Source organism: Periplaneta americana, chromosome 10 (assembly GCF_040183065.1).
Source record: "Periplaneta americana isolate PAMFEO1 chromosome 10, P.americana_PAMFEO1_priV1, whole genome shotgun sequence".
Classification (NCBI taxonomy): Eukaryota; Metazoa; Arthropoda; class Insecta; order Blattodea; family Blattidae; genus Periplaneta; species Periplaneta americana.
Window position 1 is genome coordinate 178,991,298 of NC_091126.1, and position 24,351 is coordinate 179,015,648.

General features: G+C 33.9%; 1 protein-coding gene across 16 annotated transcripts in view; it reads left to right on the plus strand.

Moving 5' to 3' along the window:
- The window catches only part of PMCA (plasma membrane calcium-transporting ATPase 3), an 805,979-nt gene that overhangs the window by 672,219 nt on the left and 109,409 nt on the right, over positions 1–24,351 (plus strand). For 15 of the 16 annotated variants that reach the window (XM_069838528.1, XM_069838532.1, XM_069838529.1 and 12 more), the window contains 7 exons: positions 2,257–2,391; positions 5,123–5,158; positions 14,590–14,790; positions 17,433–17,635; positions 17,759–17,865; positions 18,243–18,378; positions 18,462–18,703. In XM_069838528.1, coding sequence (XP_069694629.1) covers positions 2,257–2,391; positions 5,123–5,158; positions 14,590–14,790; positions 17,433–17,635; positions 17,759–17,865; positions 18,243–18,378; positions 18,462–18,703 — 1,060 coding nt within the window. The remainder of the gene's footprint in view (positions 1–2,256; positions 2,392–5,122; positions 5,159–14,589; positions 14,791–17,432; positions 17,636–17,758; positions 17,866–18,242; positions 18,379–18,461; positions 18,704–24,351) is intronic. The other variant, XM_069838534.1, reaches the window with a different exon arrangement.

Sequence of the window (24,351 nt, forward strand, 5' to 3'; positions counted from 1 at the left end):
AGCAGTCCTTTAATGCATGTCATTAAAGTACACCTACTCATTAAAGTACAGGTGTTCAGCCAATGACAACTCAGCTTACAGGTGTTCAGCTAATGACAAGTCAGCTTTGTACCGTTATAAAACCGCAAGTATCGATTATTCTCGGATATGCAATCGAAAGAGAATTAGCGAAAAGTCACGGAGGCTGGAAATCCAATACTGTCGCAGAAGGTTATGTTCTGTTATTATAATAATTAGCGTTAATTGTAAATAATATTCAAATAAATTCAATTTGTCATCTCGTTTTTCAATGTCGAATTCAATGATCAAGGTTATATCAAGTTTAACGGGATTACATCAATGTCAATGACATTATTGTTCCTCGGAAAAAATCAATACTTTCGCGTCTGCGCACATCTCACAATTCACGACCTAGAACAAGGTCACTTCCGATCTTGTCAGATACAAATAAAATGTATGCATCTGAATAATTTCAAGTTAGAAATATGGTCAGCATAAAAAGTCGTATGAAACTCGCCTATAATGGTAATTAAGAAGCTCATATGAAAATTATGAAACTCGCTTGCACTCGTTTCATAAACATCCATACTCGCTTCTTAATTACTATCATTATAGGCTCGTTGCATAATGTACTATAATAGTAAGGCAAGAATTTCATGTGTTAAAATTGCATTATTTCTTTCTACAATTTTTCTTTTATTGTGAGAAATCAAACCTTCATCATAATTAAATATTATGAATTCTTCTTAAATAATTGATGTACTTCAATTACGGTATGCTTTCCAAATAGGATGCATTTATTAATTTTTTTTTTGTAAGTCCTCGATATAATAATAAATTCCCTTACAACAGTATTTTTTTGTGGTTCATGCAGTATTGTTATATCGAGATTTCACTGTATTTAGTGCTCCACTGCTACCCATACCAGTAATAAGAATGATGGCCATGGCTCCTCGCCTGAAAATGTCAAATCTCTAATGAACTCTCAATACTCTGTCTGTTGTCTGTTATGAAGCTAAAACTGTTACTGCTACAGTATAATGAACATTATCATGCAAATGACAACATATTTTTATTTAATATGTATATGTACAGTAAAATCCCTCGTAACAGCACCCAAATAACCGGCAATACCAAAACATCACTTTTGGCTGAGCAAAAAAAAATAAATAAATAATAATAATAATAATAATAATAATAATAATAATAATAAGTTTGAATCTGCCACATTGTCACAGTTTGGGCCGTCAGTTTTGCCACATTAAGAAGTTCGCACGAACTTCCGTTTTCAGTGAATATTCGAACCTAACATTAGTGTATTATTTGTGTTGTGTGATGTGTTTTAAAAAAGAAAATCCACACAATTTTTATGTTTGTTTAGTTATGTTCGGACTGTTAGTGTTGCCATATTAGAAGTTCGCACGAACTTTAATTTTCAGTGAACATTCTAAACTAGAATTAGTGTATTATTTGTGTTGTGTGATGTGTTTTAAAAAGAAAATCCAAACAGTTTTTATGTTTGTTCGGACTGTTAGTGTTGCCATATTAGAAGTTCGCACGAACTTTAATTTTCAGTGAACATTCTAAACTAGAATTAGTGTATTATTTGTGTTGTGTGATGTGTTTTAAAAAAGAAAATCCACACAGTTTTTATGTTTGTTTCGTTATGTTCGGACTGTTAGTGTTGCCATATTAGAAGTTCGCACGAACTTTAATTTTCAGTGAACATTCTAAACTAGAATTAGTGTATTATTTGTGTTGTGTGATGTGTTTTAATAAGGAAAATCCACACAGCTATGTTTATTCAGTTATGAGCAAGTGATAGAGAAGTAAACTTCACATGGATGCAGCTTAGACATTTGGTACCATGAAATATGAACTTTTTTTGTATATACCAGTATTTATTCAATTATCCGGCAAAATCTCTTATCTCTAACTAGTCTGGTCCTTTTGGTGCTGGTTAAGAGGGATTCTACTGTACATATCTCTCTATCAGAATTGAAGTAAAAATGGACTCTCGTATATGAAAAACTACAAACATTGAGCACATACCTCATTTGATACAACTGATGTGTTGTAGCTAGAGTGTATAAATCAGTGTAACGTATGTGCAGTAGGTACCACCTACTTCCAATCTAATGGTCTGTATTGTTCAAGATATACCTCGAGCTGTGTAGTAACTAATCCAGTGTTTCTTGTAAACAAACGAAAGTTGGAATATTAGATTGTTAAAAGATTTGAAACATGATATTGCAGGAACGCACGTGATGGAGGGCAGTGGGAAAATGATTGTAGCTGCTGTTGGGGTGAATTCCCAAGCTGGTATAATTTTCACGCTTCTTGGAGCCGCTGTGGATCAGCAGGAAGCAGAGATTAAGAAGCGGAAAAAAGGTGATCTCAGTAGTCCTCAAGTATGCTCTGCATGTACGGAATTTGTGTCCATGTGCCCAGTTTGTACAGGTTTTCCAGCATGTTCCAATTTGTTAACATGTTTCTAAAAATTTATTTTATTACAAAAACCAAATTTACTGTGTCGAGTGAAGTTTTGATGATCGTTATTGAAGAAGAGTGCTTTCCTCCCCTCTTTTCTTTTTAATATTTAAACGAATAATAAAAAAGCTTTCATGACAGCCCCCCGAAAATTTTGAGGCATTGGTAGATGGTCCTAATACTGCTGAAGGCTTCTTGCCATCTCTGTTAAGAATAGACTTTTTGTTTTAATGAAATGAGGCTTTGTTCTACATTTTTAAGGTGCTACATCTCAAGTGAGGAATTAATGTGAACATTTTTGTAGTTCTATATCACTACATATTGCACCCCTAAACTTACAGGTGACTTTTTTGTATGTAACAGAATTTTCCTTTGAAACTGATATTTTCGTAACAATGTTTATAATGGATCAAATCCTAAGAAAGTTGTTTCTTTAAATCATGTATATATAAATCATATGCTGTCCATGAAAATATTTGAAGATGTAGTGGAGCATATGCTTTCCAGGATTAGTATATGCCTAGTGGAACATGCACTGTCCAGGAGAATTTATTTTGTATAAAATTTGTCATTAGATATAGAGTGAAACATATACGTTACTGGCGTAACTGAAATTGCTTTTACAGTAACGAGAGAAACTTGCTTTTGTGAACTGTCTTCTCATTCTCCTGGACTCGAAGCTCTGTCCCGCATGTATGTACATTGTGAAGTATGAAATCATTAGTTCAAGCTAGGGCAGCATTAGAGCCATGTATCTATGATTACGTATGTTGACATGAAAAGAACCCAAAATCCTTCAATATAAAAATGGAAATGTTACAACGAATTTTGTATTGAATTGAATTTCTGTTTAATTTTTTATTATTACTTTTTTATTTTGTAAACTTCCTCAGTAAGTCATCTGTTACACATTGGATTAAAAAATTATACTTTGACCCATAGTTAAACAATTTGGGGGGAAAGGGGTCAAGCACGTACCTTTACCTAGCAAGCATGGACTGTACATTTGAAAATTCAAAATAAATTTAAATAAAAGCTAAGTTCTTAGTGTATAAAGTTCTCCATGTTTTCTTGTGTAACAGCTGCAATTACTTGGCACATTTTGTAAAGAATAGCATTTAAATTCGTATTTAGTTTTTTTTTTTTTTTTTTTTATACTAGGAAATGAACTGAACAGAAAAATACAGAATCATTCACAGAATAGCTTAGGTTCATGTAATACCATTTTGAGATCATATATTATCTTTCTACTGAACTTACATTCTGATTTTAAATTATTTATTTTCACTTCAAAATGGAGGTAGATTGCAATTGACATAGTCAGAGAACACTAGAGGTGGAGGGTGATTATTATTATTATTATTATTATTATTATTATTATTATTATTATTATTATTATTATTGTGCTAATGAATTATGTTTATACAGTAAGATTTTATAAAACTTGTAATTTGATTGATTCGAGATTATTTAGTATACCACTGTGTTTTCATAAATTTGAATCTATTGAAGACCGTTTATCCAATTAAAAATTAAATGAGACAAGGAGGGAAAAAAATTAATTGCAGTAGTTAAGTTACGTTTTTGACATTTATTGCATTGATTTGACTCCTGATCTTTCGAGAAATATTTACATTGTGTATAATGTAATCCCATACCACAAGGGTACAGTACATATGTACAGATACGGAAATAAAATTTGGAGCGACTCTTGATGGGACTTCACATGTATGTAGGCAACAATTTTGTAGGACTGTCCACAAGTAGTATATAATATACAGGGGCTCTTGTTTACTGCATGTGTGCAGTGTGTTGTAAACAAAACTTATGCAGTAAGGGAGCTCTAAATTTTATTTCCGTATCTGTAGATTACTTGTAAATTTCATGAAGCATTCCAACCATTTATTGCAATTCACAATCCATTAAAATATTATGGCAATAACACAAGTTTTTTTTTCTTAGTATAAGTTATACTTATTTTCAGAATTTCAGGTTAAATAGTGGTTTTAATAGGAAATTCTAAGATAAGTACTGAAATTGAAGTTTTGTTCGGTGCTGTAATATACTAATGCTCGTTACACAAGGAAGTAGATAGCTGTTTTACACATATTTTATTTTATGTTTAATTGAAAATTTATTTCAATTCTGTGATATCAGTGTTCACTATATTATTATGTACGCTTAATAAATAATGTAGACTATTATGCATTAAGAGAAATAGATTCTTAATTTTTTAAGTGTACATTAATGCGTGTGAATTTAATACTGTCTTGAGAATATGTTTAATCTTTTCATTAAGAATTAATTAGTGGAGGTTGCCAGAATGTCTTTTTACAATTGAACATTATTTTCACATGCATAACTTGTAAATATTTTGTCTGGTACTACAGAATTGAATAGTGATGGAATTTTCAAATGTACTTAAAACAAATCACAGACCAATATATGTGTACCACACAAAATTTGAACTTTCATCTTCTAAAACTGTCAGTGATATTGTTTATTGGTGTTTTTTGAATGTTTGAAGACAGAATTGGCTTCCAATGTGGACCAGGTGTCCAGATGTGTGATATTGATTTGTTTTTGTGTTTGTAATACTAATGGATTTCCTTTTGCATGATTCCCTCTCCAGAAGCTAAGAAACAGCGGAAGAAGAAGAGTTTGACAGGTGAAATCCCTTTTTTTGATTCTTTATATTATTATTATTATTATTTATCATTATTATTATTATTATCATTATTATTATTATTATTATTATTATCATCATTATTATCGTATTACACTTTAGAATATGTAGAAATGAGATGATGTAATATGTAGTAGAATAAAGGTGTATGCTTTTCTGAGCATGGCTTCTTGGAAACCATTCTTTTCAGAGTAGTACCAGCTGCAGAATCTTGTACATGCTAAATAAACTAAGTAGTTGGTATTTGGTTAATTAGTAGAATATGTATGAAAATAGTATTGCAAGAAGAGTAAGAACATTGTACTTTTATTTTTTTATTTTTTTTTTATTTTATTTTTTTTTTTGTTAAAATATGACAGAATGCATAATTTCTCGTATTACTTCTGAAGGTGCAATATGAAACATAAATTGTTCATAAAACTATCGGATTAAAAAAAATAATAGTTTTGCATAAAATTAAACTGGTAATGCTCTATTTGTGAATATTTTCCAAGTAGCTTAAAGTTGCACTGACTATACCATTTAACAAATTGAACAATAAAACTAAATGAAAGATTTTATATAAATACTATCAATGAAAGCTGACAAGCATACTATTTTTTACAATAATTCACTCTCTTAATATAAATACAGTATGATAGGGTATGTTATCATGGCTACCCCTCTACATCATCTGTCAATACAGATTACTTTAACACAGACTATAAACATTACATATTTCATAAATAGTTGAAAATGTGATGTCAAGTTAAAAATTGCAATAAAATAAATATTACATAAAGATTTGTTAAATTTCAACTGATGTACCAGTATTAAAGACCTTCAGAAGCAGCAGTCCATTTGATTCATTAAAATGGGTTTATGCGTTTGTCTTAATTCCATCTCAAATTGTTCGAAATGCAGAGAGCTTATTTCCATTTGATTCTCTATGTATTTGTGTGGGGTATATATTTACTTGGACAGAGGGTAGAGCAGTTTGTTCACACAAGTGTGGTTCTTGTAAGTTTCAGTTGTGGAAGGGATTTGAACCAAGTACTATATGATAAAAGAAACTTTAAGTGCGAAGACCTAACATTTATGCATACATCCACTTTAGGAGACAGTATTAGTATTTATGTCTGCAATTTGCTTCCTCTTGTAATCTTCACAAATGAACACTGAAGTGAGCTATAATTACATAAACTTTGACATTACAACGTGGTGGATACGTGAAGTAATTCTAATATACCTAATAATGAGATTGCAAATGCTATATTATACTAATGATTGATACATTATACTTAACAACTTTAAAGATGAAGACCACAAAATTCGAACATCGAAATATTAATCAATAATGGGATACAGTGCTAGTATTTTCTTTAAAAGTTTCGTATGATAGGCAGCTCCTTGTGAGGGACATGTCATAAATTTGAGCCATACTCCTAGAATGTTCAATATTAAATTCCCTCTGAAACAAGCTGAAGAAATGGATAAATTCCACTGATACAAATGGCATTGCAAAAGTCTTGACCAACCTGAAACTCTGGACAGTGACAGCTGACATACCATAGAGCAGGGGTCGGCAATGTGGTGCCTGCGAGTGCCATGGTGCACTCCTGACAGATATTGACGACTGCCTTGTATTTTTTAAATAGTTTGTTTCTTAAATAACGGGGTGGTTATTGAGTATTACTTGAAATTTAATTTCTTTGTTATTCACTCCTCATTTGCCGAGCAATTTGAAACTCAAATCCATTTTACTACCAGCTTCAGTGTTCTATCATAATGATTAGGAAGGCCGTGACTCTGTAGGGATGGAGTAAAGACGAAGTTGGGAACACTCTGTAAGATGGCACTGGTTGGCCAGCGATTGTCAGTGTTTTATGTTTTGTTTTAATGTGGAACAATTTTAGCAATGAGTGATAAGAGGAAAGGAACTTGCAATTTAGTAATGAATGGGAGCAGCAGTTCTGTTTTACAGATGTAAAGATAAATGTGAGTGTTTATTTTGTAATGGCAGTGTATCTGTTCTCAAGAAAGGCAATGTTGAGGGACACTTCAATACAGTTCACAGATCTCTTAACGAAAGTTTTCCTGTGACTTCAGAAATAAGAAAAAGAAGTCTGTTATTTGAAAACGAAGTTGAAAGAGCAACAATCAATTTTTACCATACAAACAAGCAATCCACAAATGCAACTGTTGCTTCCTTGAAAGTTTATGTATTACCGAAAAGGAAGAATCATTTGAAGACCGTAATATAGTGAAAGAAGTCATGATCGCTGCTTCAGAGTCTGTTCGATGGTTTCAGTAATAAAACTGAAATTATTTCTGCCATCAACAAAGTGCAGCTATCGGCTAGGACAATTGCAAGGACAATGGAAAATACAGCAGACGGCATGGGGTTGCAATTAAATTTGACTTACAAAGATGTGGATTTTACTCCTTGCAATTAGATGAATCAACGGACATTTCATATTCATCGCAGTTGTGAAAATGGTGTTTAGCAACTTTTCACTCAAAGAATTTCACTGATAGAACGAACTAAAGGCGATGACACTTACAATGCCTTCAAGAATTATGAGCAAGAATGTAAAGTTGACAGCTGTACGGTGGATGGAGCTCCTGCATTTGTTGGCTGGAAAAATGACTTTATAGCTTTATGTATATGAAAGATGAATGCCTTCATTATTTTCTATCATATCACTGAATACTACATCAACAAATATTATGTGCAGAATTCCTTAATTTTAATCATGTCATGAACACAGTTGTGAAAATAATTAATTCAGTTAAGGCTTCTTCTATGCAGCACAGATTGTTTAAGGCACTGTTGGAAGAGGAAGGCGTTGATTATACTGAATTGGTTCTACATACAGAGGTTAGGTGGCTTTGTAGAGGGGAAATTATTAGCAATATTTTGCGAGTGTTCTGGAAGAAAACAAATAGTTTCTCAATTCAATAAAAGAAGAGTACACAAAGCTGGATATGTGGTTTTTGGACCTGTGGTTCCTGATGGACATGATGCTGAAACTTAATGAACTTAACCTACATCTGCAAGGCAAGGACCATCATACTGCAAAAATGATGTATTTTTGATGATGTGTTAATATTTATATTTACAAGTTGAGTATCATGAACTGAAAGACCGTTAAGGGAGGAAAAGCTGTAGGAAAAAATAAATGTGCATATGGAATGAGAAACTTCGAGACATTACAAAAACAAAGAAACAGGCGTATTTTAAATGCCAAATCCAGATCTGTAGATGAACTCGTCAACTACAAGCAACTCCCAGCGAAAGTAATAAAAAAAATCAACAATTGTGTGTGTGGATTCAAATAATAAAATGAGCACAGAATTAGTCAGAAACGATGTCAATGCAGATAAAATTAGCATAGATGAGCTGATGTCTGCTTTATTATGAGTAACAAAAATAGGAAATCACGTGGCTCCAATAACACAAACACAGAACTTCTCAAGTACACACAAACATCTTGTTTCAATAGATTCTTGGATCTGGTCATTGTATGCATATCCTTATTAAATGGAATGAATTGTTATATCTATTAAAAAAATGAGAGAACTGTGGAAGATTAACAATTGCAGAAGAATAAACCTTTTAAATTCTGGCTGTAAAATGTATGCCAGAATTATACATCGGTCCATAATGGAAGAAGAGAATGAATTCAGGAGGAGATCTTGTATAGACTGTATCTTTTTCAGTACCGCTCAACTATTAGAAAAACACTGCGAATTTAACATCCCTACATATATCGCCTTTATAGGCTATGAGAAAGCATTTGAAATTGTAAACAGAACAAAACTGTAGACAGTATTACATTCTGAAGGCATACCACAGCATTTGATAAGAGCCATAGTTCGACATAAAGATAAAAGTCAGAATAAAGAGTAAAACCTATGAAAATTAGAGTAACACACTGCAAGAATGTCTGTTTTAACACTGCAGCCACCAAGCGCTCATTTTGGGCACTTTCCATTTTTAAACTCACTATTACTGCTACACTTTTTATCATGTACTATTGTGAGTTTGACTTTTCCTAAGTTGTTTTGTAAATCATCTCGGCACAACAATATTTACTTTCGCTAAATTAGTTCCATACTTACTGACCTTTATACTTAGAAGAACAGCTGATTTCAACGAATGTTACAATGATTTTTGTGTTTTTAATCCAAAATCAACAATTGCAATTGAATACTCTACAATGAAATGAATATCTTTGATCAGTATTCGTATGCTACCTAGTCTGTGGCAATTCATTTCGTCAGTTACTTCGAAATAATAACAATGTCTCAGCAGTGATCAGTGTGATGGACAATGGTCTCCCACAAATGAAGGATTGCTGAAGATTGTGTAATTTTCAAGAGAATAAATCAGACGTGGGAGAGCTGATAGAAAATAGTGGTAATTCCTTAGATGAAAATTACCATCCTACTGATGATTTGAAGGGTAACAGTTTGGACAACGAAGGTAATAGAGTTGTTGAACCTGAACCTGGATCCAGTAGTAACCCCAACCTTGTTGCGTCTGTGGCTCAAGTGCTAGAGCATTGGGTTTCCATGCAGGTAGACTGATTTCGATCCTTGTCCAGCTCGTGATGGAATATTTTGGGCAAAGAGGACTTTCCAGAGGGTTTTTATCAGAGTACTCAGTTTCCCTTTATCATTCCACCAACACTGTTCATCTCCCCTTATTTAATCTATCATCTCCAATAATAATAATAATAATAATAATAATAATAATAATAATAATAATAATAATAAATAGGCTGGGGTGTTGTCTTGGGGATAGTATGGGTTTCTGATGCTGATATAGGAAAGGCATGGTGCTTTGGGTCCCTGGGTCTTACCAGGCTTCAAATCATAGAAACGGAACCTGGCTCTTTATGGGGTGAAACAGGATGGTTCACTTGTCAGCGTCGGATTCACGATGTTACTCAGGCCACATGTCAGTTCTCTATTCTTCAGTGAGATAGTGGGTAGGAACAGGTTGGGAGATTATTCGATTCCTGCATTTTGATCTAATGTAAGAAGCACAATTAAATGCGAAGATATTGTTTGTTCATGATGAAGCATGGTCGGTTACTTGGAAGATAATTGGCAGAGAGCAGTTCAGTCTGTACACTATTTCAAACAGGTATAATTTAAACGTTTTTAACAACAAGGACAAATGGAAACGAAGAGCAAAAGTAATTGCCAATAATCATCTTGGAACACGTAAATTCATTCTTATGTGGGATGCGATCTCTTTTGTATTTCTTGTAAGGGTTTGGCAATAAAATCATTAAATATCAACAGCTGAAAGAAACAAGAGGGTTCTCTTAATGAAAGTTATAAGAGAGATTGTACTAAGATTCTTTTAAAACATTAATCCTGTCACCACAGTTGTATGGATCTGAAACACAGATGCTTACAGCATCCCAACAGAGGTGCAGCTTCTAAGGCCACCGGCAGGGCATACGTTAATGAATCACAAAAGGAATGAAAGCATCCTTTATATTGCACATAGAACATTACGACTACTGTACATAATTATAAGAAAAATTGGCATCAGCACGTGACCAAGAAACTTAAGGATAGAACACCATACAAGATCTTACATCACATGACAGTGGGCAGAAGAAATGTGGAGAGTTGATATGTAACAAGCCTAATACTGTAATCTGTAGATAATACTCAACATCATAGTTGTATGAATAACCACATTTTTTACATGATTGAAGTAAGAGTTCATGTCATTTGACATTTCATCAGAAAAAAATAATAATAAATTGTCTTACCACCGTGATTGTTGCGAGGTGCTGGTGCATCAGTTAGTTTCTTCTTCTTCATCCTCTTCTTCCTCAGTTGCAGTATGGAGTATGATTTTCGATGATATCATCTACATCGGAAGTCTCAGACACAAAATATTCAAAGTGAATGTCTCCCAACTTTCTGCACATAACTGCCCAGTACTCACCATTACTGGTTACATCCTCCTCATGCTACAGCTGCGGTGGTTGAATTACATTTTTTATGTTGTTGTTCTTAATGTAAAAGATGGAATTCCTAATGAATAGAGAATTTTGTCTGATTTACACTGTTAGTTTTGTAGCACATATGGGTGAATATAGAAATGCGTATAGTGTGTTGGTTGGGAGACCTGAGGAGGGGAAAAGTTCTTTGGGGAGCCCGAGACATAGATGGAAGGATATTAAAATGGATTTGAGGGAGGTGGGATGTGATGCTAGGGACTGGATTAATCTTGTTCAGGATAGGTACCGATGGCAGGCTTATGTGAGTGTGGCAGTGAACCTCCTGGTTCTCTAAAAGCCATTTATAAATAAGGCAGTCATACTTCAGTAGCACTCCAAGCATAACTGAAAAATGACCAGCAGAAATTTGCAGATTTAGCCAAGTAGTTTTGTCAAAGAAGAAGGGTGAGTTAGTGTATGTGGGCTTTAAGTTCCAGGATGATGACTCTCATAAAGAAAAGGAAAGGAAACGATTTTTTAATTCTTCCAAACATTAATAAAATGAATGGAAATAATTCCCACGACAAAAAGGGCAACTTACGTGAGTGTAAGAAATTGTACTTTATAAGAGCTTTGTATAGAATTTGTGCAGGGAAAGAAAAAAGCGCGTATTGCATGTGATAACATAGTAAAAGGATACAATGTATCAGGGTTTCATTGTACCTGATATGCTAAAAACCTCGGTAAACAAAAGATCCTGTGATGGTGATGTAAAGTTACACGTCATCTTTCACTTAAGTTCCCTCTCTGCAAAAGAGAGGAGTAAAGTTCATGTAACGAAAAATCTAATACAGGAGATAGTTTTGTTTAGTTTAAGTTGAAGTTTAATTTTTACGTGCGGTACTTATTAAAGTGCTTGTATTTAATAGAGATTCAAGAAGTTTTGAACGTAGAATAACTTGCATGGTGCATTTTGGATAGCATGGTTAAAAATTGGGTAAGTGGCCAGCATGACCTTTTATTAGGTATATGCAGTAGGCTTCTTTATTATTGAGTTAAAACACACATTACTCGACATGAAAGAGGTGTAATATGTAACACTTTCCGTTACTTAGTCTAAATAATAAACATAAGTTCCTTTTCTTTTTTATTTCTTAATTGGCCACTCTAACCTATTATCTCCTGGCTTAGTTGCGTCATGAGTGATACCATGTTGGTGTCAAATTTGATGTTCAAACCTGTCTTCGAACAGTTGACTAAACAAAAATAGTGTTCCAAAGAATTTCGAAAATGTATAAATTTTATAATTAAGTATTTCGAATTTTTTCTTATTTTAAAATATAAGTTAAAATATCAATGTTTATGTGAGCTACTTGGCTTAGGTTATGTTCTGTAAATATTCTGGGTAAACAAATGTACCGGTACATTTTATGCATACGCTGGAGATGAGTGGATATAATTTTAGTCATTATGCTACATATTTGAGGATATTGTAAAACACATTTTCTTCAACATGTGTTTCAAGAATACTACAAATCATAGTATAAAATGGTTTCATTAATACTAATTGCATGTTAACAGAAGTACTATTAACAATGAGAGAGAAGTACATTTTACTGATAAACAGTGTTATGAGGTCATACATCTGAATGGAGTTAATTTCTTCTTCATAGACCACATGCATATGGTAACATTATTAACAGACAGCGTATTTTCGGTCCCTAAACAGCAACAAGACGTCAAGTTCTTTGGCGTTCCTTGGCAATTGTTTGAATGACCTCCCTGCAACGGACTTACACCTGATGTTCAGTATCAGGACCGAAGATCTGCTGACATTGCACACACATACTGCACATCGAGTGCAATCTACTTCTAATTTCTATATGTCACTTTATTTACATAAACTCGTTCTTTTCATCAACACTACAGTACTGTTGTTCAAGAGTTTTTTGCTGTATAAACACATTGATAAATTATTGGGACTGTTGTATACTGTGTTAATAAAACACAGTTATGTATTTAAAGTTATTCTGTACATTAAGCACCTGTGATACACTGCTCATTGTTAAACTCAGCAATATTTAACTTGAAAATCTAAGTAACAAAATATACGTTTGAATAGGATTAGAATTCTTCGTATTATAGTACATTACTACTAGAGCTTTAATACCTTGCCTCTCACTTCTCCATGTATTATGAAGTGAATGAAGACAGTTATTTACGGTTGCACATAATTAGTTATCCCACATAGGCCTAAACGTAACTTGTTGTTGCATGCACAGAAAGTATACAAATGTAGATGATTAATAATAAATGCCCTTTCTGTGACGTAGTGGTTATTGACTGTCCTTCGCTTTGCAACTAAGGTACGAGTACATCAGTTCACTTCCAGTGAAAGACTATTTGTTTTTATGTGAAAAAATTCAAAATATGTCTTTAATCAGATTAAGAAATAAAGTAGCAAATAGCGAGGGTTTGTTGATATGTGCATTGTTTTTATAAATAGAAAGCTACTCAGGTACAATTAAAACCTGATGCCATTTAAACTAAGATGACTTGAGAAGAGCTGATTATTTGGCTGTGAATACTTACTCAGTAATGTTGTGTTTAGTTCCTTTTCGAAGAACGAGTTATGTATATTTGTGAATGAAGTCTCGTGTATTTGCAGTCAACAAAGAGATTAACATTTGATTACTTACGAACTTATTAAAACACTGTTTATTTCTTTAAAATGTATGTTTTCTCTATAATTTTCTGCAAATAACAAAAATCAAATCTAAGAACTGAATACTGGTCTATGTTATAAGATATGTAAAATGAACAGTTACTTTTCATTATGACGTTACACAACACGGCTTAAAAAAGATAACACTTGCACAATATTCAGTGGAGGTGGAGAGGGAGTTAATCGAAGTATTAATACAGATAATTTAAAAGAAATGGTATTCAACGTGAAAAAAGTATATGTGAGAAAAATATTCTTTGCAGATCTTTTTGCATTATTCAACTCTGAGAACTGAAAGTTTCTCTCATAAGTAAAATTATTATAAATTTAAAGTTCTTTAAGTGCAATAGAAAATGTAGATAAATGCTGTTTAATTCTTGTTGCTCTATTGACACGAGCAGTGAAACAAAACAAAAATTAACTCCTTCATTGCATAAAAGGTTAATACTAGTTGGCTATGTTTTGCTAATGACCAAGTTAATGATGTGTCGAAATATGGCGATAAAATAACGAGGAAACAAAAATCACTGAAGTGACTTCTTTCAGGTTTTTTTTAAATCTTTAATATCCCACTATTAATTATATTAATAAATATAAGACTGAAAAGTCTTAAATAAACAGTATATTAAAATATCAATATTAAATTGTGATGTTATCAGAAGACATTTGTTAGACATAATAGTAATAGTACTGTCTCTGGATGAGAACGTTGGATTATACATGTGCTTGTTGTGTAGGGGAGGAAGAGGCAGCACCAGTAACAGGTAACAGCCATGTGAGTGTGCCTGCTCCCATGGTTGACCACACGCCCAATAAGCACGGCGAAGGTGAAAACTTGGAGAATCACAAGTCTGCACCAGCTTCAGAGAGTCACAAGAAAGAGAAGTCTGTGCTCCAAGCCAAGCTAACCAAACTTGCCATTCAAATTGGTTATGCAGGTATGTATAAAAGCTTTTATTTTACATTGAAGTAACTGACAGATGTATAATTAATAAAACAAAGCTGGTTCCGTGCTATTTTTCGGGATTTTTATGATATGTAATTTCATTACCTTGTATTATAACTTCACACTGTAAATTTGTTATCTTTGTCAGTTAAAAGTTTTCTCCATCAAATTAATCTATTTAGGAACACAGTAACATAACTACTCCCAAGTTCTGTTACAGGACGTTAGGTTGATTGTAGTGTTTAATTTGTCTTAAATAATTATTTCACTCACAAGGGAACTATCCCAGGCCATGGTGCTTGAATTTAATGAAAATGCATATTTAAGCTAATTTTCATTTGTTAAGAAACGTGGTGATAGTTGTTCGTTTCGAATTTTCGTCATTTACGAAACATATTGACTTCAAAGTCGATGCTATTTACGCAGCTTCTTGCGTGCACTCGGACCCTCATAGTTCCACAACACTGTATCACAGCTCTTGCATGAACACTTTAGTATATTTTTTTCTCTTAACTCACATTAATTCAGTATTCTTATTGAAATACAAATTGGATTTGAATTTCAAATAGGTATTAACTTTGTGACTCACCTTAAATATGATAGTGTGGATTCGAAATTAAGTGGTTGGGGCAAAGAGCCATTGAACAGTACAAACATTTTAAATGGGCTGGTTTTTCACTCTCTTCTGTAACACACACATACTGTTTCCAACATGCAACGTTGTTGCAAGAACGTTGTCAAATTTTCTTACATATTTCTCCATCACATATCCACACTTCTGCCATGCATATATTCTCAGGTCTCAGAGGACAGGTGAATGAAACTGGTGATACACAACAGAATGTATTGTCATTATGAAGTCCTTGTCTGGAATGTTTTCGCAGGTAATTTTGTCTTAAATACTCTTCTAGCCTTCGAGTTAAAATTGTATAGTGCTATAAAAATACACATCCAAGGTTTGCAAAAATCTTGTAGTTTTTGGAGGGATAATTTATGTTTAATTGTCTTACCATACATAGTATTGTTTACTTTTCCATCAGTAAATATAGTGTCGTCTATCTGACTGCTCCAGGAATCCAGTAGTAGTAGTGTTAGGAGCCGTGCATCCATTATAGTGGCCAGCTAGTATTATGGTCATGACATGTTATAAATTGTATGTTTTATATAAAATACGTTGATATTCTTTCATTTTATGTAACATTAATAACATTGCACTTGATTAAAACGATAATTTTTTTTGTAATTTTTTTTCTTCTTAAAAATATTAGCAAAATCATTTCAACTGAAAACCTGTGGGCTTTACTTGTGCCTTCCCCATCCTTTACCACAGGTTCAATTGACTGCAGTGGCCGGGACATGAACCTCTGATCATAGGCATGATATACTGGCTGGTCATACCTTGTGCGCCTTAAACCGGTCGGCTAACAAACCCAACACGAATTTACCCAATTATGCAGGTTAAGAGTTATACATTTGCATGCAATAGTGGTATAAGTCTTACGGCTTCTAAGGGTTAACATCTGTGAGAAATACATCATTTAACCATCTTTTCACATGATTTTTGTCAGTTTACCAGAACTACTTGCATCGACCAAGACATTAAATGACTTACCGGCATCTAAATGTCGATTTACTTTAGATCCAAATTCTCATTTTGGTTCTTGAAAGCATGTGTACAGTTGTGTTCCTAGACTTCCAGCTGCATTACTTATGGATTTGAACTGTATACGAATGAGTGACAAATGCCATGGTTTGCATTAACTACTGTATTAATGCGAGTTGAGAAAAAAAAAATTACTATAGCATTAATGTGAGAACTGTGATATGGTGTCGTGGAACTATGAGGATCCAAGTGCACGAAGAAGCAGCATAAGTAGGAACGATTTTCAAGTCTGTATATTTCGTAAATGAGAAAAATGCGACACGAACAACTATCACCGCATTTCTTAACAAACGAAAATTAGCTTAAATATGCATTTTCATTAAATTGAAGCACCATGACCTGGGATGGTTCCCTTGTCAGTGTAGTAAACACGACAACTCCAGTAATCATAGTCTGTTACTCTCCTTTCTGTTTCTTGGAATGTATCTTAAATGTTTTTCCTTTGTCAGTCAGTACAGATGTCAAATTTTACCCAGAAATTACTGTGTGCTCCATTTGAAACAAATGAGCAGAGATAATACATAACCATATTTGCAGAAATGAGAGGTGACCTATTTTGTTCTTGAGTGTTCTCAAAGAGAAAGTAAGAAATAATACAGTGGAAGCTTGTATTGCCAGAAAGTTATAGTATAGACCAAAAATTGTTACTTGGTACACAGATGCTAGATATCAGAAATTTCTTCATTGTGTGTTTGATATACACGCAAGATAAATTAGTTAATGTTAACTGTTTAAGTTATATCAAGACTGGGGTTTGGAATACACCAGTCTATTGTTAGAAACAAAAGATGTTTTGGCTTTTGTGATACAGTGCAAAATTCCTAAAATATGGGACCATGTTGGAATGTATAATAATCAGTTATCACTGATATGATAATTACTTGTCAGATGTTTTATTAACCTTGTACATATTTCTTGAATAGTTCTACTTAAAAATACAGTATGTTATTTATTTTGAATTTGCATTTCAGGTTCCATGATTGCCATGCTCACGGTTGTGATATTGGTAATTCAGTTCTGTGTGAAAACTTATGTTGTCGAACAGAACAGCTGGAAGAGTAGTCATGCAAGTGAGCTTGTCAAGTATTTTATCATCGGTGTGACTGTGTTAGTTGTCGCAGTGCCAGAAGGGCTTCCATTAGCTGTTACACTTTCTCTTGCATATTCTGTAAAGGTATGTACAGAGAGTTGCCGTCTGTACTTAAGGATAGGCTAAGAACGGGGACTAGTTAATGTCGATGGAAATGTATTGCCGGGATAATAAATTAACTCCTGCATATCTTCTTTCATTTTCCAGAAAATGATGAAAGATAACAATCTCGTTCGTCATCTTGATGCATGTGAAACTATGGGAAATGCAACTGCCATCTGTTCGGACAAGACTGGAACCCTTACTACAAATAGGTATGCATTAGAGATTGGAAAATTTATTCTTTGTCCGGAATTGTTGATATTTCCTGTTCCACCTGAAATACCAGGTTTGACAAATGAAGTTGAGCTGGACATCGACACTAGTAAGATATTGAATTTGATCACTGTTATATACATGAAAGAAGTTCGGTTCTGAGTTCTCTATTTATGAATCGACTGTGATGTTGCTCAGTAGTGAGGAGAAGGCTAAGGATGCTTTATGCAGTAGCACTAATGGAAGAAATACATAAATTGTTTAAGTGAAGTTCAGAATCACAGCCCTCCTTGTACACTGTCTACAACTGCATCTCACGTATGATTAATTTTGTGGTAATTTGTGACTGATGTTTACTATTTCTTGTGTATTTTAGGATGACTGTTGTTCAATCATACATTTGTGAAAAGCTATCCAAAACAACGCCCAAGTTTTCGGATATTCCTTCACATGTTGGAAACACTTTAGTGCAAGCTATTGCCATAAACTCAGCATACACATCCCGCATTATGGTAAGTGTAGGTGTGATTTAATGTGCGCTTAAAAGTGACATTCAGTTTGGACTTGAAACTTACATGTGGATAATTTATTACAGCCTGCTGATGAACCTGGCGAGTTACCGAAACAAGTAGGCAACAAGACAGAATGTGCTTTGTTAGGGTTCGTTCAAGGGCTTGGTAGAAATTACCAGACACTTCGGGATGACACACCTGAAGAAGTGTTCACCAGAGTGTACACTTTCAACTCTGTGAGGAAGTCTATGAGTACTGTGATACCACGCCAAGGTGGTGGCTACAGACTGTTCACCAAAGGAGCATCGGAAATAGTCCTCAAAAAGTAAGTTTCAGTTAGTGTGGAAGCCTAAGCAGTTACGCAATGCATTCAGCTTGGGTCTGAACTGAAGAAGTGTAGGCCTTATGCATTCAAGGTGAGCAGCAGAGATAGCTGCAGGTTCGATCTGCAACTTCCTGTGTAGTTTAACACCTACATCTGTTGTTAATTATATTTTAATTATTTTTATTTCATAATGAGTACTGACCTGTGTTACAGAAGTCGTTCAAAGCAGTCTGTTAGCATTCACACATTCCTGACATTTTTTATGACATTAGAATTAACTTGCAAAATTTCTTCTTACGTAATTCCTCCAATTTCTATTCTTATGTTGTCTTTAAGTTCGTCTATAGTGTGGGGATCATTCATGTAGATTCTATCCTTAAAGATTCTTCACAAATAATAGTTGCAAATGGTTAGATCTAGGGAATGTGTGGACCATAACCCTTTAAAAATTATTCAGCCATCAAACATCTACATTACCAATTTCAATGAAACTTGTTTTCATTTATTTATTTTAATATTTATTTTATTATGTATTTTAATTTATTTCATTTTACATAGCCTATATTAGATCTTAAGTTATTTTATTTATTTAATCTGACAGGATTAAGGCCATAGGGTCTTCTCTTCCATTATAAATTACATTAAAGTCCAATAGAGGAATTAACAAGGTCAAAGAACACTATAAGAGCACTTATTAAGCTAAAAAAAAAGATAGTTGAAATAATGTGATAGTGATGGTGATGATGATAAATACATTACATATTAAGGGTAAAACTGACAATATGAATTATTAGCATAGTTACATCTATGTCTCATGAGAGTAAATTAAATTTGGCTCTAAAATACCATCAACAATGTTCTGTAAAACCCAGTTACAGGAATTCCTTGACTTGTTATTGTGTAGCTGTAATTCTTGAACTATAGTTTGTTTTAAAAGTTTAGTAGCTGTACGACCTCCAGTTTTAGAAATGTCACTTCATGTGAAACACGAAGTACAGATTTCTTCAGAGAATGTTTAAATAATGCATCAATTTCACCTTGGACAGAACACTAATAATGAATGGCCGAAACCAATAATGTGTTGGCAGCAGTGTGATGTTGATACATGATGTTTAATTGAAAGATTGTGACAGCAGATATACAGTAGCATGCAAATTAATCCGAACAACGTAATTACTTGTGCAAAAACACTCAAACTGGATAAAAAAAAAAGGATCTAAGACATACCTCAGTAATCTATGTGGCCTCCCTTGTTCCTAATAACAGCTCTGAGACGATTTGGCATGGATTCCACTAATTTCCCACAAATATTCTTCATTTCTTCATCGCGAAACCATACACCAATGAGGGCAGAAATCATCTTCTCCTTTGTAGAACAATCCATTTTTTGCATTCTTCTTTTGCAAAGTGACCACAAGTTCTCAATGGGGTTGATGTCGGGTGAGTTGCCTGGCCAGGGGAGTACCTGAATATACTTTTTGTTGAAGAATTCTGTAGTTTTTCGAGACGTATGGCATGGTGCCAGGCCTTGTTGGAACACACCTCTGCCATCTGGAAATGATTTTTGCAGCTGGGGTACGATTCTGGTTTCCAATAAGTGAATATATTTGTCAGAATTCATCATTCCCTTGATAGGTATTAATGCTCCATGCCCTTCATGTGTAAAACAACCCCAAAACATTACTTTAGGGGGGTATTTGGGTGCTTCTTGGAGATGAGCTGCTGTTACTTTTTCGGATCCTTTCCGTACATAAGAAACACGGTGGCTGTGAACCTCGAAATGAGACTCATCGGAAAAAAGTACATTCTTCCAGTCATTCACTGTCCAGTGTTGATGTAATTTTGCCCACATTAAGCGTTTTTTGCACATAACAGGGGTTAGCAGTTGCTTCTTAATAGGCTTACAAGCCCGTCGTCCAGCTTCCAAAAGCCTTCACTGCACTGTTGTGACGTGAATATTCGCCCCATTGGTAGCCATTAACTCGCGGGTTAAGTTGACAGCAGTTAGTCTAGGATTTAATTTACTTTTCCTGACAATTAAACGATCATCTGCAGGTGAAGTCTTCCTTTTCCGGCCACAGTTTCCTTTTTCCTGGGGTGTGATGGATCCAGTCTCCCTGTATCATTTTATGATCGAATTAACAGTAGCCAAACCGATGTGACATTCTGCAGCAATTTGCCTCTGTGTCATAGAAGAATGCTCTGCTAATGTTATAATTTTAGACCGTTTTCGTGGAGTTGTATCCATTTGTGAAGACGACAGAATGTACACAGGATTGCAGTATTAAGTCTTCAACACAACTGAAATGCTTATAAGTTCAAAACGACAGGCAAAATGTCACATATTATAAAAAAAAATAATGACAGACCTTCAACAATGGAATTACATGTACTACAGATGTCAATTAAAGCAGTATGAGCAGCTGTGAGGCCAACAATGACAGAAAATGTAAAAATATGTCGTGTTCGGATTAATTTGCATGCTACTGTATGTGGAACAAAGAAAGAAAATGTAGTCTTCACTGCAATGCAAAGTGTGAGCAACCTGTTCCGTCACTGAAGTCTGTTTTATCTAAAATTTTATTTATTTATTTATTTTTATTTTTTACTTAAAAATCAGTAGGTCTTGGAGTCATTAACGTACGAAATAAAATGACATGTGTAGAAGTTTACTTCATTAATGAGAGAAAAACAGTGTATTAATTTTAAAAAAAATGAGTGTTGTATTTGCACTATCTGACTTATGGAAATTCTCAGCTGGAAAACTGTAAGTTTACGGAACTTTTCAGACTTCCTCGCAATCCTGAATTTATTACTGTTCATTTCTCCAAGAAAAGGGGATGAGTTTGTTCATAGGGACAGGCTACAAATCTGGTGATTATAATGTAAGCATATCTGCAAATAAGTAATTTAATACTCATATTGAAGTTGAAAATTATTTTCATCTTTATTAAAATTAAACTTCTTTATCTAATTTAGTCCTCTCGCTTATACTACAGAGAGGTCTAGGGTTCTGTATTCTACTACTGTCGTCTGTAGCAGTATAAGCTTACAAGCGAAAGTAGATGATAGCTGCAACCCAGTAATACTGTATTAAAATATTGAAGGTAAAAAATGTAGGCCAATATTAAAAAGAAGTGTGTGCAGAGTAATAGTTGTAAATTAAATGCAATTAAATTGTTTTATGCTCGACCATGCCGAAATGTAGTAATTATACACCTGGTAGCAGCCCTTTAATGGACCTCATTCAAGGACACCTATTCATTATAGTTCAGGTGTTCCACCAATCAGAAAACACTATTGTAGCAATATGAAAGCGCAAGTATGGATTATTCTCGGATATGCAATCGAAAGACAACTAGCAAAATGTCACGGAGGCTGGAAATCCAATACTGTCGCAGAAGGTTATGTTCTGTTACTATAATAATTAGCGTTAATTGTAAATAATATTCAGATAAATTTAATTTGTCATCTCGTTTTTCAATGTCTAAATCAATTTCAAGGTTATATCAAGATTAATGTTTATTTTACTCTCTAGATTATATCAAGGTCAATGACATTTGTTTCTCGGAAAAAATCAGTACTTTCACGTCTGCGCACATCTCACAATTTACGAGGTACTGCACAAGATCAGTTCCGCTCCCCAGTCAGACAAGAATAACATGAATACTTATGAATAATTTCAAGTTAGAAATGTGGTCGAGCATAAAAAGTCGTATGAAACTTGCCTATAATTGTAATTAAGACGCTCATATGAAAATTATGAAACGAGCGCAAGCGCTCGTTTCATAAACATACTCGTGTCTTAATTACTACCATTATAGGCTCGTTGCATAATGTACTATTATCTTACAAAGTTTTGTAATGTTGATAATACTCTGGGTTACAATTCACAATAACAACAATATCAACCTAATGTCTTCTTACACTTTGTATAATATTACAATGAAATCACAAATCTTATCTATTTCCCACCTGTGAGTGTGTAACTTTTCTTTTGCGAGTAGTAGGTGAAACACTATAGCCACTTGCGATTCCTTCATGAGACATTATGGTAAGTACTATTGTTCAATATATGTTACATGTGGTGGCTGGATAATATCTGTTTAGTCTTAAAGTAGTAACAAGCGAGTGAGTTGACATAAGAATTGTGTTCTTATACACTCAGTTTCAGATTCTATAGCTATATCGAATGACACAGCTTAAAATGAATCCCGGAATATAAATGTGTGCGCAAGAAAAAAGTAATATGCAACACATCGGCAAAAATTTGCGACAATTTAATTAGGCAATATCACTTTATATCTTAGGCTAGTCGACATAAACAGGCTTGAACTAGTTCTGCCTCATATGCTTTATTCTGACAGCATTCTAGAGGAGTTTAGTGATTGCAAGTGAATATACAAGTACAGTATAACCTGCTATCCCATTCATTACGCTCTTTTTGTATCATTCCTGGTCATTTCATATGTAATCCTACGTACTTTTACCTTCTTGTAATGCTTTCAAATCCCGCTTGTAGCAATTTTTTCGGATTACAAAGGTGTAAAAAAACTCCGTATAAATTGCGAAACTTGTAATGTTTTAAAAGAAATGTGTTGCTGTGACTACTGAAGGTCATTATATCACACATGCAAGAGAGAAATTTTATCCTCTATTTGAAAAATCTCTCTGGTTAGCACTGTTGGAAGTGGTACTTACTGGTCCTTTCCTTTGTATGAAAAGGTTTTAACACTCAAAATTCTCCCTGTAAATGCATTCCTGTTCTTTCTGTATAATTTAGTCACCCTTTGAATTCTGTGGAGTGTGGAGTAGGTTTGATAATGCAAAATGCCATAACAAGCTGGGAAACGAATGTCTCATTCATAATGGATGATGACTAGGATTAAGCTGCTGTATGGGAGGTCAACATGAAAGATTTTCAGTTAGTTGACAATGGTCTAGTTACTTCAGGAATCTGGAGTGCCTATGACATGATTGCAGATCATGCTGCCACTCAGCCCAAGATGAAGACAGTGATGAGAGTCAGAGAAAAGTGTCCCTACATGAAACGAAGCCCTTGGAGCAGTAAATGTGCTTCGAAAATAAATTAATGTTACTCCTAGTGGTGTATTCCATTTATGTAGTTGCTTCTTTGTAGTTACTTGAACTGAATAAAAAATGTTATTCACAATAGCATACAGACACATGACAAAGAACAATCACAGATTTTTTCCGTATGAAATGAGCTCTTATTTGCATTTTGCACTGTAACTAATGGAAATAAAATATGAGTAGCCTATATCTTCTATGAAGTAGTGACTGAATTATTTTCCACATTTCATAAATCATTTCCCATCTCTTATTATTACTCTTGAAAGTCAGTCTCCCTTGACGAGCATATTAATGGGGTTATATTGTATTATAAATTAATATTAAATACTTGAACTTGTGTAGAGGTTAAGATAAGTTTTGTTTATAATTATGGTTTGGTTTTCAATCAATCAATCAATCAATCAAACTCCTGTATCTCCTCATGAGGACCATAGGGCAGTCACAAAGTGCCTCCGTCGGACCCTATTTGTAACAAACTTCTTCACTTCGCTCCATGTTTTCCCCTCTCTAGCAATTTCCTCCAAAACTGTTCCCTTCCATGGTTTGATTTTAAT